Raw genomic sequence first — 22,392 nt, 5'->3', positions numbered from 1 at the left:
TTTAAAATCGTGGATTCTGCTATCTTATATCTGTTTGTTTTGACAGATTTAAAATGCGTAAACGAGGTCGTCCGCGCTCCCAACCTTCACAAGCTGCAGGTATATTTGTGTCGCTACTTGTGCAATTCAAAATCATATGTGTTGAGTGTGTGGAAGGGTAATTGCATGTCTGTTTAGTGCGCATTAGGCCATATTAACACCGCATTGCAGATGCAATGGGTGCATTATTGGAAAAAAATTTGATTAATGTACAAGGATTTGTTGTTGTTGTGCGAAAAAGTGGTTCCTGAATGAATTTTATATGCAATATTTTGATTTGTAAGTGCATTATTTTGTTTATGAAGTGCATTATGAACATGTTTTTTGTCATAATCTGCAGTATATCATGCATTTTAGGGGTATTGTGTGTATTGTTTACGCAACTCAGTCAAGAGTACATGTATATATTATTTGGTTTGAGTAGTGCATTATGTATATATTAAAATTGTCATTATGTCCAGTAAATTATGCAATATGTAGGGTATTGTGTGTTTTAGTGACTAATCACATGAAAGATTATATATGTGCATTACTTAGTTTAGACTGTGCATTATATACAATGATTTATGCATTATGTTGAGTATATTATGCATTAATAAGGGTACTGGCTGTGTTGGTTAAGCAACTCAGTCAAGATTGAATATGTTTATTATTTGGTGTGGGCAGTGCGGTATGGATCTGTAATTATGCATTTGTTGGAGTATATTGTACATTTCGAGTGGTATTCTTTATATGGGTTAATAAACTTTGTATGTAATACATTTGAATTTTTGGGTTTAGACATTGCATTATGTACCATGATATTTACATTAACAAAGTAAATTAAACATTAACAAAGATAATTTGTATCTGTAATTACATTGTGAAGCAGGTAGTGTATGTATCAAATGTGCATTACTTGCCTTGTCGGATGCATTATGAGTCATTTTTAATTCATAATTTCGTATGATTTACGCATTATTTGATATGATATATGCATTAATCCTTAAAAAGCTAATAGCATTATGTATTCTGATTAATTGATAATTTTCTGATGTATTATTTTGTTTGTTCCATATCAGAGAAGCAGCTTAGATTATACATAGACGATGCTGTGGACGACGTTATTCCCGTTGCGCTGGCAAAAAAGTTTAGGTATAGGTTGGCAGTGGGAGGCCCTAGTACGTCTGGAGATGATGGTGAGCAGACACAGACTAAAGGACGAAAGGGTGATCGACGGTACTGTCGACGGACCCCGTCGGAGTAGTTTATGGATAGTTTTGGTACTTTTGCACTTCAGAGATTAGCCATGACTTTGCAATATTTATGTTCTGTGATACATTGTTTGTCAAAATTGGATGTAGCTAAGGGATATGGAAATGTGCATTATTTGAATTAAACCTTTCATTATTCTTCGAGAAATTATCATTATTCAGCAATATACATTGTGCATTACGTTTTTTTAGCTCTGCATTATGTGTAATTAAATTGTCATTATTTGCAATGTATTATGCATTATAGGAAGTATGGTGTATATGGGTGAATTGGTTTAATATTAATTATCATGCGTGTGTTTTTGTATTGTTTCTTAAGTACTTTTGGTAATTGGGATATTAAAGTAGTTAACTACCATTGTGGGCATCAGTCAAACAAACGTGTACATTATTTATGTTCAGGGATGCATGGTATATTAAAAGTGGATGTAAATTCATCAGTAGACAGATAAGTGCATTATTTGACTAAAACGTTGCATTATATACCGAAAAATTATCATTATTTAAATTGTTGCTTACACTATACTACACCCTAGCCCCGGAATTGGGCAACCCTACGGGAATGAATGAACCCTAAACCCCACATTATCAAAAACTGACAATCATGTTTCAATACATTGAAGTTAACATTTCATGCATTATATATTCAATAACATGCAGTATCTATTAATAATTGGTGCATTATGTGTATCGGCTTAAACTACTACCATAGCCACGCCAAAATCTAAGCCCTTAACGACGGACTAATACGCGCGGTCTTTCGTAGAGTTTGTGTTGCTGATAATAGACTACACCCTAGCCCTGGAATTGGGCAACCCTAGGGGAATGAATGAACCATAAACCTCAAATAATCAAAACCAGACAAAACGACTAAGAAGATCAATACATTGCAGTTAACATATCATGCATTATATATTCAATAACATGCATTATCTAGTAACTATTGGTGCATTATATGTATCGGCTAAAACTACTACCCTAGCCACGCCAAAATCTAAACCCTTAAGGACGGACTAATACTCGCGGTCTTTCGTAGAGGTTGTGTTGCTTACACTATACTACACCCTAGCCCCCAGAATTGGGCAACCCTACGGGAATGAATGAACCCTAAACCCCACATTATCAAAAACTGACAATCATGTTTCAATACATTGCAGTTAACATATCATGCATTATATATTCAATAACATGCATTATCTATTCATAATTGGTACATTATGTGTATCGGCTTAAACTACTACCCCAGCTACGCCAAAATCTAAGCCCTTAACGACGGACTAATACGCGCTGTCTTTCGTAGAGGTTGTGTTGCTTACAATATACTACACCCTAGCCCCTGGAATTGGGCAACCCTAGGGAAATGAATGAACCATAAACCTCAAATAATCAAAACCAGACAAAAACGACTAAGAAGATCAATACATTGTAGTTAACATATCATGCATTATATATTCAGTAACATGCATTATACATTAACAGTTGGTGCATTACGTGTATCGGCTAAAACTACTACCCTAGCCACGCCAAAATATAAACCCTTAAGGACGGACTAATACTCGCGGTCTTTCGTAGAGGTTGTGTTGCTTACACTATACTACACCCTAGCCCCCGGAATTGGGCAACCCTAGGGGAATGAATGAACCCTAAACCCCACATTATCAAAAACTGACAATCATGTTTCAATACATTGCAGTTAACATATCATGCATTATATATTCAATAACATGCATTATCTATTAATAATTGGTACATTATGTGTATCGGCTTAAACTACTACCCTAGCCACGCCAAAATCTAAGCCCTTAACGACGGACTAATACGCGCGGTCTTTCGTAGAGGTTGTGTTGCTTACAATATACTACACCCTAGACCCTGGAATTGGGCAACCCTAGGAGAATGAATGAACCATAAACCTCAAATAATTAAAACCAGACAAAAACAACTAAGAAGATCAATACATTGCAGTTAACATATCATGCATTATATATTCAGTAACATGCATTATATATTAACAGTTGGTGCATTATGTGTATCGGCATGGGGTAATGGGTGATCGAAACAGGGCATAAGTTAAATTAAACGGGTTAAGATAAATGTTCATTACATACCACATATAATGCATTATAGAAACAAAAATAAGCATTATACTATACAATATGTGGATTATGTATATCAGTTAAACAAACTCCAACGAATTAAACTCCAACGTGATTGACGATCTCCACAAACTCGTTCATAATTACTCATCGTCGATTGGCCACTACAATCCGGCGATCACGCCTAATCTGGTGGCAGATTATACGTTGCCCAGGTTGTTTGGAATGCCCGCGGCAGCGAGCGTAGCAGTGGCAGCAGCAGCGCAGCGCGATTGGGCAGCCATGAAAGCCATGGTGATTCCCGCAGTGGCGTATTCGGATCAATTGTGGGAGGGGGGTGCGATATCGGAATCGGAGGCGGGGAAGGAATTGAGCAATCTGTTCAATCTGTGAAAAGCAAATAAATCGCACGATGGAATACTGCAAAAAATTGCGTCTGGAAGGCGTGAAGAAGATGAAAAAAACGGAAGATTTCATGGGAGGATTTCATGGAACTTTCCATAACCACCAACATCTTGATTCCCTATTAAGCCCTTCGTCTAATTAAATTTGATTAAAAAGTAATATTTAAGTGCAATATTTTCGGCCTTTAGATGATGAAAATAAACGGTTAAGATTAAGAAGGAAAAAGGAGGAAATATGAGAAAAGGAAATGAATACATCCCTATATATATATATATATGTATATATATATAGTAGTGATCTAGGGCAAGTGCCCATTAAGTACATAACTAGAGAACAAATCTCAGCCACACATCTTAATACTCCAAATTAATCTTATGGCTTAGCTATTTTTACATGTTTTACATGCCCATTAATCTTATGGCTTAGCTATTTTTACATGCCCATTAATCTTATGGCTTAGCTATATATATATATATATATAGTAGTGATCTAGGGCAAGTGCCCATTAAGTACATAACTAGAGAACAAATCTCAGCCACACATCTTAATACTCCAAATTAATCTTATGGCTTAGCTATTTTTACATGTTTTAAATAAAGAGTAATTAACAAGGGTATTTTTGAAAACCATATTCAACTCCAACCTGTCTCCTTCAATTTTCCAACTCCAATTCACACTCCTTTTCCTCTCCCCTCTCTTCCTCCTCTCCCCAGCCTCCGCCGCCGAGCTCAACGGCGACGGCATCATCGACTTCGATGAATTCTGCAAGCTTTACGAGTCCATGAATGGCGGAGAATTAGCGGCGGCAGAGGGAGGGGATGGGGATGGGGATCTGAGAGATGTGTTTGATGTGTTCGATGGAACAAAGACGGGCGGATCACGGTGGAGGAATTGGGGATGGTTCTGTCCTCCTTGGGATTCAGTTAGGGGAGCAAGATTGAGGACTGCAAGGAGATGATCAGAAAGGTGGATGTTGATGGAGATGGGTGGTTGATTTTGAGGAGTTCAAGAAGATGATGAGGCAGGGCCTTGGAAGGAGTTTTTTACAGATTTGAATTCTAGACATTTCATTTACATACACATGGAAAATATTAATTCTGACATTTGTTTTGTTGATTTGGTCTATTTCATCAAACCAAGCTGATCCTAAATTGGAAAAAGCGACATTAAGCATGCATACAAAAGGTTATATTTCTTGCTAATAGTGATGTGTTTTGTAAAAAATAGTGAACTAAAATCATGCTAATAGTGATGTGTTTTGTTAACAACATTAAAGTAAAATCATGCTAATAGTGATGTGTTTTGTTAACAACAGTGTAGTAAAATCATTAATGTTAATACCAACACATAACAACAGTGACGTAAAATCATGCTAATAGTGATGTGTTTTATTAACAACAGTGAAGTAAAATCATACTAATAGTGATGTGTTTTGTTAACAACAGTGAAGTAAAATCATGCTAATAGTGATGTGTTTTGTTAACAACAATGAAGTAAAATCATGCTAATAGTGATGTGTTTTGTAAACAACAGTGAAAAAAAAATGATGCTAATAGTGATGTGTTTTGTTAACAACAGTGAAGTAAATTTATGCTAATAGTGATGTGTTTTGTAAACAACAGTGAAGTAAAACCATGGTAATAGTGATGTGTTTTGTTAACAACAGTGAAGTAAAATCATGCTAATAGTGATGTGTTTTATTAACACCAGTGAAGTAAAATGATGCTAATAGTGATGTTTTTGTTAACACTAGTGAAGTAAAATGATGCTAATAGTGATGTGTTTTGTAAATAACAGTCAAGTAAAATCAACCATTGTACAATATCAAATGAAAACAACCGTTATACAAAGGGCACTTCCGTCAAGTTAGCCAAAAATAATTAGCATAAATCCAGAAATATTAAATTACGCCTAATATATTCATGGTTATCTTAATTTGACCACAGAAATTTCCCACTCCCATTATTTAATTCCTCGTTTTCCACTACCAAGAAAAATTAAATACTTTTCGAAATACATAAAAACAGAAATTTGAATAATAAATAAAGAGTTGTCATAATAAGAGCATGAATAACCCCGTCCCCATTTCCGGTCCCAAGTCCCCTCCACGTCATCATTCATCTACAGTTGCGGGCCCGGCCCCAAAAGCCTCTAACCCTGCAGACCGCAACTCGGGCGCCGCAACTAATAAATGACACTATTCACAACTTCAACATATTTAACTTGTAAACGCAATTCGTTGAACAATTAAAACCGGGAAAATGCATTGTTCATTAGAAATTAACATTACATTACTAGACGAAGCAAATTTAAAATACAAGAAACCCGGGCCACGACTACTACTTCTTCATTTGGGCGCGAAGGTAGGCGATCATCTCACGGTGCAACTCGAGCTCCTCGTCCGACATCTTCGATGTATCCCTCGATGTCAACTCCGTCAACTGGCTCATCCGCCATGTAATATTCATCTCCGCCAAAGTGTCGGACATCTTATCCAGAGACGGATTGGTCGGCGCCATAGCGGAGTTGCTCGCAGTTGCCATCCCCTTTGCTTTCCTCTTGTCCGCCTTTGTTCCCATCGGGCGGCTCTGAATGCTAGGAGAGGAGACGAAGACGTCGTCATCCGTCACGTTGAGGTCGATTGCCGGACCTCCTTCGCTCGAAGAGTAGTTTCCGGAGGCGGAAACTTTGGTTCTCTTCGCCGCCGGCTCGGCACCGCTGGTGAACTTCGGGCTCTTCTCGACAAGCTTCCAAACCTCGTAGTACTTGAAGGCCTTCTTCCCGTCAGTGAAGAACGCATCCTTCGCCTTCTCGACGAGGTCCGCCTCGCTGTGCCCGCTCTGCCACATCCGAACTACGTTGGCCCACTTTCCGTTCCACTTGCTCATATCCGCCTGGACCTGGCCCAAATGCTTGCGCAGCTTCACGTAGCTACGCTCGATCGACCCTGTAGGACGGCCAGCGTTATACTTCTGAGCAATCCGCTCCCAGAAAGCCTTGCTAGTCTGCTGGTTGCCGATGATAGGATCCTCGGCCACGTCGATGTAGTTCCTTGCAAGCCACATTGTCTCATGCGGAGTGTACTTCTTCGTCCCATCCTCCTCGCCGACCTTCTCCTTGCCCCGCTCTTGAGCGGGCTCCATCTCACTGAATTCGAACTCTTCCGTGTTGACCGGCGAGGTTATGTCAACGTTGCTACCGACTCCCGGACTCATCGTCGGCTGCGATGGTTGCGACCCCGGTATGTACCAATTGTTCGAGTTAACGAACTCCTCCATCTCACGTTCATTACTGTTGAACCAATTCATTGATGCCGATTCAAAGTGTATAATAGAGATTGAAATGGAATGCAAGTAAAATTGATGCACAAATGGAATGCTCGTATTTATAGACACAAAATCATATATATATATATATATATATATATATATATATATATATATATTGGCGTTGCGGCCCGGCCCGAGACCCGTGTAACGCTGGGCCAGGACTCGCCGGTGCGGCACGGCGCGCGATTAACGCCGTCCCAGGCCGGGCAGCGCGACGGGCTCCAGGCCGGGAATGCGGCCCCGAGACCGGCCTGAGCCGCGGCTTGCCTCCGTCTAACGCGCGGGACGGGCCGGGACTCGCGAATTGCGGCCCGGCCAGCCGCGTTATTTATGCTCTAATGCCTCTCTCATTCATAGAGAAATACTGTTACGTTCAAAGAGAGGAGAGAGAGAGAGCGCAGATTTTAGTGAGAGAAAGTCGTTTCTAAGCTCAAAGAGAAAATAGCAGAGAGAAGAAGTTTTAGATCTGCGTTTCACTGATTTCTCTCGTTTTTAGTTACAGTTTTTTCAATTTCGGCATTAACAAGTGAGGATTACAGTGAGTTTCATTGAGAAAATCACGTATATAGGCTACTTGGCCTTTAAAATTACATAAATGTACCCATTTTGTTATCAATTCCATTTATGGGAAACACTCCGATGAAGTTGGCGTGTTTATAAGTAAAAACGCCAATAGTATTGGCGTGTCTATACGCAAACACGCCAACGAAGACGACGTTTTATACTTGTGCCGTATTTTGGGCGTATTCTTTCCAATGATCATTACGTTAAAACACGCCATTGGTGTTGGCGTGTATTATATAAAACACGCCAATGACATCGGCGTGTTTAAAAGCAAAGACGCCAATAACATCGGCGTGTTTAACCAAAAAACGCCAATTTGAGTGGCGTGTTTTAACAGACTGATATAACAGCAGCCTCCACCCCCAAATCGCGAAAACATCACAGCAGCCTCACACTTTGCGATTTTTCTCCAAGCAGCGCCAATCTCCGCGAATTCGCCCTCCTCTCCGTGATTTCGCCCTCCATTCATCAATCGGTGCTATTCTTCCCCAGATTCATATATTTTCTTCGGTTAGTATGCTTATCTTTTACATTATTAGAGTAATTATTGGATAGTTAGCTAGGGTTTGTAATGGGTTGTGAATTGAGTTGAAATATTATGCATTTTGGATTGTTTGAATGACATTAGTGTTGATTATTATGTTGGATTATTTGGATTTAAGTGAATTTATATATAAAATTGATTATAAACCTAAACCCTAGGGTTGTTATAGCAAAAAAATTGGGCAAATTGATTTGGTTTATGTGGGTTTTGGTTGATGTATATTGTTAGGCTGGGCAATTTGAAATTGGACAAATTGAAATTGTTAGGTTGGACAAATTTGTAATTGAAATTGTCAATTTTGTGTAGATGAATTGTGTTATGATTTTGGATGTGAAATGTTGTGTAGGTGAATTTGTGTATTGTATGTAATTATTGAAATGATTTATGTTTGGTAAATGTTAAATTTGGATTATGAATGCTGTGTTGGTAAATTATGGCATCATCTTCGACTTCTGCTCGTCGGCTTGCGTGTGGTCCTGCGGATCCTTCTGTACTGTATCTTCAGAGACAACACGTCTCTAATAACATATGGGCAGGAGTTCCATCCGAATACGTACGCTGCCGACGATATGAAGGAATAATTTGGAATGTTCCCATACATCACCGTGTTTTGGCACTAGTGGACCAGATGGGGTTCGGTGGTTTATTGAGGTGTGGTCAGCCAAAGGAAATTGACCACCATCTGATCACCGCTTTGATTGAACGTTGGAGGCCAGAGACTCACACGTTTCACTTCCCAGTCGGTGAAGCGACTGTAACATTGGAAGACGTGGAGGTTTTATGGGGCCTGAAAGTTGATGGAGAGGCTGTGACGGGTTACATCCCCCCGACACAACCGGGATATTGGCAGGACAGGTGTTTGGATTTTCTAGGATTCATACCGGACGCATCCGAGTTGAAGGAAATGGCTTTTAAGCAGACAAGCTTATCGCGTCAATTGAGGATTGAGATGAATGATGAGCACGAACACAACATATATGCTCAGCGGGCTCGTATCTACTGTCTGCTATTACTTGGTGGTCTGATGATCCCGAATGCCACCGGAAATAAAATTCCGTTCTTCTACCTGCAATTTTTCATGGATATAGAACGGTGTTCTACCTATAGCTGGGGTGGTGCGACGCTTGCTTGCTTGTACCACAATTTGTGTGAAGCTGCCATTGCTAAGAGGACGGATGTCGGGGGAGCCTTAACTCTATTACAGCTGTGGGCTTGGGAGAGAATCCCAAATATTAGACCGAGGATGCTAGATCCCGTGCATACAGACTATCTACCATGTGCAAGCGCGTAAGTTGTTCACTAATTCATTTTTTAAGCTTTATGTTCATCAATCTTCGTGTTATTCGCTCATAATTTACATTTTGTAGATGGAATGGTCCGGCGTCATATGTAAAAGCACCCGGACATTGTACTGAAAATTTCCGAGATCAGTTCTCCATGATGCATGCCAACCAGGTACTTCATATACTTATAAATTGTTTTTTGTTTGTTGTTTTTTATTGAAATTAATTTGAATAAATTTGTGTTACATGTAGTTTATTTGGATGCCTTATCTCCAACGGCAGTTGCCGGAAAGTTGTGATGCCGGTCGTCCTGTATGGATGTCGATAACAACGCTTATTTCCTGGAATCTGGCTGAGCCACACCGAGTGTTGCGCCAATTTGGGATTTTCCAACCGTATATCCCGCAACTCCCCCGGTTCCACGGTACTGATTTTGCGAAACAGGATCGCCGTGGAAAAGCTGGTCGAAATTGGGTTGATTGGCACGCCAATTATATACAGGAGTGGGACAACAGACACTTTTTGGTGTGGACTGATCTGGAGTACAGTGATGAGCCTGTTGCAGATGGATTGGTTTCGGCAGATAACTGTGGTGTATTTAACCAAACCCGGCGTGCATGCTGAACAGGGCTTCCACAAAACGGCATCTTCTCATAGATTCGCGGTAAATTATTCATACCTAACCAAACCCTAGTTAATTATTTAAATTCATATTATGATATGTATTTAACTTTGATAATTGTAGGTGGAGACACTTCACAACGTGCGCCACTTTCTAAGTGGCCAAGATACGACAGAACATCCGGCTTTGGGAACCATTTCGAGGATGATTGAAGACGGACTGCGGATATTCGGGGAGGCTGAGCGGATGGACTACCGTCCTTCGCAGCGCTCTGCAATGGACGTGGACGTACCCGTAAGGCAAAAGGCAAAACGACGAACCAAAAAGAAAACCGCCTGCGGAGAGTCGTCATCTCAGCCCGTACGCCGCTCCGATGACGATTTTGTGGAACCACCTCCACCTAGATCTGCAGTTCGAGGCCGTCATTCTGTCAGCCACACCGGTGGTACCGGAGAAGATATTGGCCTCAGTGATGTCCCCACTTCTCCACCGCGGTCGTCTGTGCAAGATGACTTTTTTGGGGTGGATCTAGAGAACGCCGTTGTTCAAGATACTCCTCCCTCAAGGATCCCTAGATCTACATCCAGAATTGGGAAGGGGATACGGGGTTTGTTTATGCGGAAACGGCGAGATGATTAAACTAATTTGATACTTTCTATTGATATTGGTGGTTTTTCATTGATTTGAACTCGTTATATTAGTAATTTGATAAATCCTCTTTTTACACGTATTCATATTGATATTTTGATTTATATTACTTATTGGTCGATGATAGGAACAAACATGCCATTCCCAGTTGGCCTTTTTATGTCACTAAGATTTTGTATAAAACGCCACTCCAATTGGCGTTTTTAACCTGGGGAAAATTTGGCCAAATTTCCCTACGCGGACATTCTGCATAAACACGCCACTTTAGTTGGCGTGTTTTAAAAGACGCCAACAATATTGACGTTTTTCGTGGAAAACGCCAACGGAGATGGCGTTTTTACCTTTGGGGAAAATTTTGCCAAATTTTCCTACGTTGTAGCAGACATTCTGCATAAACACGCCACTGTTGTTGGCGTGTTTTAAAAGACGCCAATAGTATTGGCGTTTTTTGTAGAAAACGCCAACGGAGATGGCGTTTTTACCTTGGGAAAAATTTTGCCAAATTTTCCTACGTTGTAGCGGACATTCTGCATAAACACGCCACTGTCGTTGGCGTTTTTAGTGGAAAACGCCAACGGAGATGGCGTTTTTACCTTGGGAAAAATTTGGCTTGGGAAAATTTTGGTGAGTAAAACGTTACAATGTTCAATTCAATAAATAGCTACGATTATAAACAGAACAATGTTCAATTCAACTAAATAGTTGTTACACATTCAATTGTCTCGCCTTCTCCGGGTAAAGAAGCTACGGATACCCTTCCCGATTCTGGCGGTGGAGAGTCTAGACGGAGGAGTATCTTGCACAACGACATTCTCTAAATCAACCCCGAAAAAATCGTCTCGCACAGAAGACCTAGGTAGAGAATGTGGGATATCACTGAGCCCAATGTCGTCGCCTGTACCACCAGTGTGGCTGACAGAATGCCGACCTCGAACTGCAGATCTTGGTGGAGGTGGAGGCATAAAATTGTGATCAGCATCATCAGTGTGGCTGATAGAATGACGACCTCGAACTGCAGATCTTGATGGAGGTGGAGGCATAAAATCGTCAGCGGCATCATCTACCAACTGAGTATCCATCCTTGAAGAAGCATTCGGGCAGTTGCGTCTGTCGTGCCCTGGTTGACGGCAATGTTTACATCGGCGTCGGGCGCGTGGCTGGTCAGCTTCACAGACATCCATCTGATTAGGAATCCTAGTAGTACGATATCGACCTCGACTTTTAGGCATTAACTGGGCTCGTGAACATTGCAAAGTCCATTCAGGTACAACCCAATAATCTTGGTGTCTGATTGGATTGAACACCGTAGAATATTGGTGTACCCAAACACTTGTGCGGTATACGTTATCAACAAGCGACAGCATGGGCTCGTTTCTAAACCGCGTAACTGCCGCTGCATGTGAACATGGAAGTCTCCACATCTGCCACTTTTGACATTTGCAGTTCGACTCCAAGTACTTTACCTTCCACTTATTACCGCCCTTTCCACCAATTCAACGCTTTGTTCGAACCACGTAAAGCCCTGCAATTGTGTTTGGGACTCTCACATTATGTAATTGACCTTTTACATCATTTTTGCACACCTTTTCATGGGCCCACGGGGTAAGTGGTGTGTCACACTGTGTTGATGCAATTGACCGCTCATTAAACCATTCTATTGTCCTCCAAAATATCAGATCAATGCAAGCTTTAATTGGGAGTTGTCTTGCGCCTCTCAACACATTGTTGTAAGATTCAACCATATTAGTGGTCATCTCACCCCATCTTTTGTGTTTGTCATACGCCAAACTCCATTTTTCTAACTCCACGGCATCAAGGTACTGCACAGCCTCGTTGTTGATGGTTCGAAGTAAACGACGTCTGATCTTAAACTTGCGTTTCTTTGTAGCAATACCAATTTTCCAAACAAGTTTTTTTACCATGATGCCTTTGTGATTCTGCAAAACATTTTTTCTAACATGTACCAAGCAAAATCTGTGATGCCCCACATTGGGTTCTTCTTTCCATATGGGAGAATTCATTGCATATATGATTCCCACATGCCTATCAGATATTACACATATTTCATGCTTGGCTACGTGAATTCTAATACGTTCCATAAACCAATTCCAACTTTGTATGGTATCCTAATCAACAATGGCATATGCAATAGGCAAACATTTCTTATTAGCATCAAATCCAACGGCACTAAGAATTTTACCTCGATATCGTCCACGTAGATGAGTTCCATCAACGGTTAAAACTGGTTTGCATAGTTGAAAAGCCTCCACAGCTGGACCAAAAGCCCAAAATACGTACTTGAAAACCTTGTTCATACCGTTGCTTAATCTTTCATCACGTAACCATTCGACAATTGTGTCAGGATTTTGTCTTTGCAACTCATTCAAATAACCTGGTAAAACTTTGAAATTCCACGCCCACGAACCATACACAAGCTCAATAGCTGTCCTCCGAGCATACCATGCTTTCTTGTAACTAACTTTCACATGAAATCTATTTTCAATATCCGCCACAATTGCTTTTACCTTGTAGCAAGGATCGTTTTCTATCTGATGTCGAACACTCAACGCTATCATACCCGACGAAAGATTAGCGTGCCCATTATAATTACGATCCCCCATGCAAGTATGAGCAGTGCTAAACACTCTAATTTGCCAGTGTTCATCTTCCTCAATGTTGCTCGGCACTCCCACAAACATGGCGGTAAGGACTTATCTTTCGGATTTCCTTGTGGCCACTTACAAACTGCATGTCATCTCTTTCCTTTACTTTCAACAACTGTATATTGTCGGATTTTTTCCAAATGCCAAAAAGTCACAGCTGACTTCAATTTCAATTTGGTTTTAAATTTAGTATGCAAACCGATATTGCTCGGATCTTTTTCACTCCAATAATGCACATTGAGATCATCAGACTCAAAGTTTTTTGGATCAAAACTATCATATGGACCTGGTAAGGTGCGAAAATAGTTCATACCAGGCTGTGGGAACTGTGGAACTACTCTTTCTCGTACTGCTCTTCCTCCAATTGATGTTTCTCCAACCACTGTTTCTCCAACCGGAATGGATGTTCTTGGAGCAACAAATTAGTCCTCATCCGACGAAGCACCATCTGAATCTGTACTATCCGGATCGACATCTTCAGAATCATAAGGTGATTGTGGATCAAGAAAGTCGGCTTTATCAGGACCAATTATGTCCTGAACCACATCACAGTTGTCACTGTCCCCTAAATGCACGCCTCCAATATCAAAATCTTGTGTTGTATCGAAGCATGGTTCTTGGCCTCTCGTTGACGTACCAACATTAAAATCTTGTGTTGCAGCGACATATGGTTCTCGGCCTCTCGTAGACGTACCAACATCATTACTCATGAGATGATGACTATGTTGTTGAGTAATTGACGAATACTCAACATACAATTCAATTTGACCTCCTGTAGTCATACTCTCACTAAACATTAGTGGCATGTATACTTCTTCTAGTAAAATACCTATATACGTGATTGAAGATCCATAGAATATATCACGTTTCCATACTATTTGAAGTTTGTTTTCAAATATGTTTATCCCCATTCTTTCACAAATTGTTTCCACAAGCTTTTCGTAGGAAATACTTTCATCCAACATAATCAATCCTTTTGCAAAAGGAGGATCATATGAAATAACTGTTCCGGGAATTATATTTCCACCCCAATATAAATGGACACACCACGTCATACTATCTGCATTAATGTCAAACACAAATATTGGTCAAAAATATTTCTTTACATTACACTACAATATATACTATCATAACAACCTATCAAATATGGGTAAAAAATTAGATATACTACAACATATAATACCATACCAATTGGTCAAAATATTTCTATTAATTACAATACAATTTATAATACTATAACAATCCATCAAATAATTATATAAATTACACTACAATATATACTATCATAATAATCCATCAAATATTGGTAGACTAATGTTTGGAAGAATGAGTTAAAAATTAGCTATACTAACCGATTGCGAGTACTAATATTTGGAAGAAATGAGCCAAAATAGAAATCTACACGCTTCAATCCACCACCGGGTTGACCCGACCAAGGCAAGCGTTTTTGCGTTTTTCAGCTTTGGGAAGGTTTTTCGCGTTTTGGGGAGGGAGGGAATGTGACTAGGGTCTGCGATTTTGGGGGAGATCTGAGAAATATGGTTCAACCAAAAAACGCCGATCAGGTTGGCGTTTTTTATGTTAAACACGCCAATGACCTTGGCGTTTTATAACTTAAAGACGCCATCAAGATTGGCGTGTTCAAATTTAAGTATTTTGGTTAAAAATACGAGCAAGATACGGTGCCATTGTAAAATGCCAACTATGTTGGCGTGTTTGCGTATAGACACGCCAATACTATTGGCGTTTTTACTTATAAACACGCCAACTTCATCGGCGTTTTTCCCATAAATGGAATTGATAACAAAATGGGTACATTTACGTAATTTTAAAGGCCAAGTAGCCTATATACGCGATTTTCTCGAGTTTCATTCAGCATTGATTGGCCACTTGAATTTTGTTCAGTGACTGAATAACGTTTCGATTTTGTTTTCTAATATTGAGGATCAGTGTTCCTTGTTCATAAATATAATTTTTCAAAAAATGCCCTTGTTAATTACTTTTTATTTAAAACATGTAAAAATAGCTAAGTCATAAGATTAATTTGGAGTATTAAGATGTGTGGCTGAGATTTGTTCTCTAGTTATACACTTAATATTAGTTATACGTTGATCATCTCCCTATATATATATAGTCCCATTATTCACAAATCTAATCTTAAAGTCCCGAACTAAAGACCAAATTAGGGCCCTTAGATCTAGATTTTAATGAATGAGATGACATGATGTAGTGAAAATTTTCGCATTCATTAGGTAGCCAAATTACTTCAACCGAGGGTATTTTTGTCAAATTATATTCATAGTTTATTACTTCATTCTAGTAGGTTAATTACTTCATTATAGTAGTTAAGTACTTCATTCCACTTTAAATATGAAATCATTTAAACTTTTTGCAAACTTTAAAGTGAATTGACTGTATAGAGTGTTTTAAAAATGAAGTATTTTTTTATTTATTATGATTTATTCGTATGTCAATGTTGATGAAGTTATAACCCCACTGATAAAATTATAACTTCACTTAATAAGAGAGTGAACTGAAGTACTAACGCACTTGAAGTTCAATGAAGTAAAAAACTATTTTGATGAAAAAATATGCTTGTTGAATGATGTAAATGCACGTATGAATGAAGTAGTGATCACTCTTCCTCGTCTGCTCCAGAATCATTTAGACTACTAACCTAATTGAATGAAGTGATGGAACTATTTGAATGAAGTAATAGAACATAAAAAATGAAGTAATGACCTAGTCAAATGAAGTAACATAGAAAATTAAATAGTGAAGTAATAACCTAGTTGAATGAACTAATAATCTAACTGAATGAAGTTATAGCCTAGTTGAATGAAGTAAAATCAAAATCTAAATAATGACGATTTCCACACTGCTCTGCAGTTTCTTCATCTTCTCTACCACCGACAACAGCTACACCATTTGTTGCAGACCTAATTTCGCCGGTCGCGTACAAGCAAAACGGTTTTGGTTGCCGATTTGTGGCTGCGGATGAAGGAGGAGGCCAGGTTAGATATTGAGCATGAACCGATTTTGTCTGGCTACTATTATACTTCGATTTTGTGCCATGATTTGATAGAATCAGCTCTCGTGAATCATCTCTCGATCAAATTGAGCAACCACGGCCTCCCCAACGGCATCCTTTACGATTTAATTTTAGAGATACGGATGGAGAAAGTGCAATGATAATTTCATTAAATGAAAAAATAAAAAAAATTATATTTCAACAAAAAAATACTAAACAAATTACATTATAAATATCAACGATGACCCCTCCGCATCCATAGCTCTTCAATTATATCGTTCTGGAGTCGAATATGGGCTTGTAATTGGCGCATGTCGGCAAATGCACGGACCCGATCGACCTCTTCATGGGGTATCCCCATACGTACATTGGCGGTGGTCACGCTGTGGCTTGGACCGGCAGCATCAACATCATCATTGGCCCAATCAGTTAGTGCTGGACCTTCATCTTCGACAATCATGTTGTGCATGATAATACATGCGTACATGACATCAGCTATGCTGTTAATATACCATATCCGTGATGGACCCTTCACTACCGCCCATCGAGCCTGGAGCACACCAAATGCCCGCTCCACATCCTTGCGTGCTGCCTCCTGACGACCCGCAAAATAGATCTTCTTTTCTTCTGTTGCGCATCTGATCGTCTTCACAAAGATGAGCCATATAGGGTATATCCCATCAGCCAAATAATAGCCCATATTGTGCTGGTTGCCGATTGCGACGAAATTGACGGCCGGACCAACGGCCATGCACTGCTCGTTGAAAAGGGGCGACGACTGGAGGACGTTGATGTCCTTGTTCGACCCGGCTACTCCAAAATACGCATGCCAAATTCATAGCCGGTAGTCAGCTACCGCTTCAAGGATCATCGTGGGATTCTTGCCCTTGAAACCGGTAGTGTACAACCATTTCCAAGCATCGGGGCAGTTCTTCCACTCCCAATGCATATAATCTACGCTGCCCAACATTCCTGAAAACTCGTGCAGGCTCCCGTGCATATCCATTAGAGCCTGGCAATCTTCGCGGGTAGGCTTCCGAAGATACCTATCCCTGAATATCTCCCTAACGCCCTCACAAAAATACTGCAGACATTCGCGGGCAGTCGTCTTGCCGATGTGGAGGTACTCATCGAACATGTCGGTCGCACCTCCGTATGCTTGCTGCCTGATTGCGGTAGTGCACTTCTGTATGGGCGTGTGGCCGGGTTTACCAACCGCATTCTCCCTCATCCTGAAATAGTTGTATCGACACTCTAAAGCGCCCACGATACTCAGAAATAGCGGACGACGCATCCTAAAACGTCGCCGGAACATGTTCTCTCCAAACCACTGCTCTGAAGCGAAGTAGTCCTCATACAACCGACGATGTGCAGCGATGTGGTCCCGGGGTACTATATCTCGACGATGGATGGGTCGAGGTACCACCGGCTGCTGCTGCTGCTGCAAGGCCGCTTGTATCAAGCGATTTATCTCCCTGGACGTAACGGCCCGCACCTCTTATTTAATTCGCCGACGTAAGTCATCAGCATCCCCACCACTACCACCCGCACCACTACCACTAGACATTTTGGATATAAAAGAAACGTAGAGAGAGAGAGAGAAACTCGTTAAAACAAGTGGTGCCAATGAAATGAAGTTCAACGAGCCGTCGTGGCACCGCAATGGCCGACGTCACGACGGACGTCGTCGGAAAGCCGCAGAACTCCGGTGTCCGCAAGCGACGTCCGCATCCGCCGAGTTTACGCCTAATGGCGGATGTCCCGCGCGGACGTCCGGGACGCCTGCCGCTGCGGATGCTCTTATAACTAACTTTTTGTTAATTGACACTAATATCCCAAATTGAATTTTTTTGTGTTTCGTATTAATATTCGTAGATGAATGATCTTGTGCATTAATTTAATGATCCAAAGCATATCATTTAGTTGTAGTTAGCAATTTAAGAATTAGTTAGCAATATAACACACCCTAACCTATGGGAGTGTTATATTGCTAACTCAATACTTAATTGCTAACTACGATTAAATAATAGTCATTTGATATTCAAATCAATGGCCTAGATCATCAGTCACGTAATGTCAATACGATGAACAAAAAACGTCAATAAGGGTATTAAGGTCAATTTACAACAAATTAGTTATAACTAACTTTTGAAAAATATCCCATAACTTTAAAACGCATATAACTTTATCGAGTTAAATTATGTTTTCACACAACATATATCAAATTAAAGATAATTACGTAAGGATTCTAACGAGATCTCACTTGCATATGTTTCCGATGTCAAAATTTGAAAAAAAATAAAAAAAAATCAATTTTTTCGTACAACAACAAATGTCAACATAGTATATAAAATATCTCAATATAATACATGTAGAATGTCAATATAAGCAATGTGTTAACATTCTCAAAGCATTGAGTTGATATTTTCGAAATATTATATTGACATTTTTATCCAAAACCCTAATTTGGTAGTTTTTTTATCTTTTTCAATTTAATTAATAAAAACGAAAATTACTCATGGTAAATTCTAGACCACAAGATTTCTAAAATCCTATGGTCTTAAATTAGTTATAGTTAGCAATTAAATAATGAATTAGCAATTGATCACTCCCCCAATCTATCTATATATATATATATATATACATATATATATATATATATATATATATAGTTGTGATCATATGATAACCCCTAAATCACGTAATAACCCTATAACTAAATCTGAACCACACATATTTTCTAATCTTGTGGTTGTGATTCAAACTTAGATTTACTTCATAAAAAAAAGCGCGGGGGTAAATATGTCATTTCCCTCATTTAATTTCTGAATTTCGCCAAATATCACGTAAAATGATAAATGTTAGGTTTATTGCATAGAATGATAGTTTTGCCGGATAGAATGATACTCTGAGTTGATAAAATGATAATATGTCATTTCCCTCATTTAATTTCTGAATTTCGCCAAATATCACGTAAAATGATAAAATGATATATGTTAGGTTTATTGCATAGAATGATAGTTTTGCCGGATAGAATGATACTCTGAGTTGATAAAATTATACTTTTTGACTAACTAATAAAATGATAAAATGATATATGTTAGGTTTATTGCATAGAATGATAGTTTTGCCGGATAGAATGATACTCTGAGTTGATAAAATGATACTTTTGACTGACTGATAAAATGATAAAATGATATATGTTAGGTTTATTGCATAGAATGATAGTTTTGCCGGATAAAATGATACTCTGAGTTGATAAAATGATACTTTTGACTGACTGATAAAATGATAAAATGATATATGTTAGGTTTATTGCGTAGAATGATAGTTTTGCCAGATAGAATGATACTCTTAGTTGATAAAATGATACTTTTGACTGATAAAATGATATATGTTAGGTTTATTGCATAGAATGATAGTTTTGCCGGATAGAATGATACTCTGAGTTGATAAAATGATATATGTTAGGTTTATTGCATAGAATGATATTTTTGCCGGATAGAATGATACTCTGAGTTGATAAAATAATACTTTTGACTGACTGATAAAATGATAAAATGATATATGTTAGGTTTATTGCATAGAATGATAGTTTTGCCAGATAGAATGATACTCTGAGTTGATAAAATGATATTTTTGACTGACTGATAAAATGATAAAATGATATATGTTAGGTTTATCGCATAGAATGATAGTTTTGCCGGATAGAATGATACTCTGAGTTGATAAAATGATAGTTTTGACTGACCGATAAAATGATAAAATAATATATGTTTGGTTTATTGCATAGAATGATAGTTTTGCTGGATAGAATGATACTCTGAGCTGATAAAATGATACTTTTGACTGATAAAATGATACTTTTGACTGATAAAATGATACTTAAATAAGATTTTACGTATTCAAATGAGCGAAATTTGTATATCATGGGAAATAAGATTTTACGTATTACTGAACCTCATACATACGTGTTACTGAACCTCATACATCTGTATATCTGGGAAATAAGATTTTACGTATTTAAATGAGCGAAATTTGGATACGTAAATTTTATCATGAGCGAAATTCAGAAATTAAATAAGCGAAATGACATATTTACCCTCTGCGCCTTTTTTATGAAGGAAAGCTAAGTTTGAATCTAGACCACGTGATTTTAAAAATGTGTGGTCCAGATTTAATTATAGGGTTATTACGGAAATTGGGGTTATCATTATAATGCACCCCTATATAATAGATGAGGGAAGAACGTGTAATTATTTTTATAAAGATCTGAGTATAATGTTCTAAAAATATGAATTAAAAAATAATATTTTGGAAAATTAAGAATTAAAATTATGAAATTCTTAAAATTTAAATATGTAATTCAATTTTTATTAATATATCATATATCAAATTCTAATTTATTGCATGTAATAACGAATTGAAGAAAAAAATCTACTCCATATTTCAGAAAGAAAAGAAAAAATATTAACTGTATAGTCTTAAATATTATTAAATAGATGGGTTGAGAAATTATGAATTTTAAAAAATTAAAATTGTTGAATATATTGAACTAAAAATAAAATAATGAAATAGTTAAATTCAAAATCGCAAACTCAGTTAGTATCAACACATCATATATCAAATTTTAATTTTTACAAATAGAAGGAATGAAAATGATGTAGAATATCTCAATATAATACATGTAGAATGTCAATATAAGCAATGTGTTAACATTCTCAAAGCATTGTGTTGACATTCTCAAAGCATTGAGTTGATATTTTCGAAATACTATATTGACATTTTTATCCAAAACCCTAATTTGGTAGTTTTTTTATCTTTTTCAATTTAATTAATAAAAATGAAAATTACTCATGGTAAATTCTAGACCACAAGATTTCTAAAATCATATGGTCTTAAATTAGTTATAGTTAGCAATTAAATAATGAATTAGCAATTGATCACTCCCCCAACCTATATATATATACATATATATATAGGGTAGTGATCAATGTATAACTAATCTTAAGTGTATAACTAGAGAACAAATCTCAGCCACACAAATAAAGGCAACAAATATTATTTATTTTAATAATGTAAAATAGGCCAAGGGTATTTTGGAAATCTCTTTATGAAATTCATAAGCTCATACGCTAGATTCATTTCCTTCCAGATTGAGATTGTCGATGTTCTGCTCCAAAACAGAAAAAACGAGTTGCTGAGATCGTTCTTCTTCATCTTCTCCACGGCGCCGAAGTGGAGGCGTTTCACGGCGGTGATCACGCACCAGATTTTCAAACTGTAGTTCGAAATTAATTTGATAAATGTGAATATGATGGAGAAATTCGATTCCGAGAATTCCAAACACCAGAGTTTTGAATTGAATTTTGTAATTAAGTTGATAAGTGTTAATACGATGAAGAAATTCGAATTCCAGAATTCTAAACACCAAATTTTCAAATTGAAGTTCATAATTAAGTTGATAAATGTAAATATGATGGAGAAATTTGAAGAGGAGAATTCCAAACGCAGCTTTTCAAATTGAATCACATAATTAAGTTGATAAATGTGAATAGGATAAGAAATTCGAATTAGAAAATTCTGAACACCAAATTCTCAAATTGAAGTTCATAACTAAGTTGATAAACATGAATCGGATAAAGATATCGGAGAATTCGAGAATTCTAAACACCAGATTTTGAAATTGAAGTTGAATCACTCTCACTCTAACCCTGGACACATGATTATAACCATATTTTTACTTCACCGAGGTTAACAAAATACATCACTATACCCATGATTTTACTTCACTCTTGTTTACAAAACACATCACTCTTATTCTGATTTTACTTCACTCTTGTTTACAAAACACATCACTCTTATTCTGATTTTACTTCACTCTTGTTTACAAAACACATCACTTTTATTCTTAT

General features: G+C 38.1%; 1 protein-coding gene across 1 annotated transcript; it reads left to right on the top strand.

Moving 5' to 3' along the window:
• Positions 1-8,858: 8,858 nt before the first annotated feature.
• LOC121766933 (serine/threonine-protein phosphatase 7 long form homolog) lies at positions 8,859-10,049 on the top strand. The gene is made up of 4 exons (XM_042163159.1): positions 8,859-9,517; positions 9,598-9,619; positions 9,766-9,937; positions 10,015-10,049. Exons 1-4 carry the CDS (start codon positions 8,859-8,861, stop codon positions 10,047-10,049), a joined length of 888 nt encoding a protein of 295 aa, XP_042019093.1.
• The last annotated feature ends 12,343 nt before the right edge of the window (positions 10,050-22,392 follow it).

Source organism: Salvia splendens, chromosome 15, assembly GCF_004379255.2.
Source record: "Salvia splendens isolate huo1 chromosome 15, SspV2, whole genome shotgun sequence".
NCBI lineage: Eukaryota > Viridiplantae > Streptophyta > Magnoliopsida > Lamiales > Lamiaceae > Salvia > Salvia splendens.
This window is presented reverse-complemented; position numbering and strand designations above follow the sequence as displayed.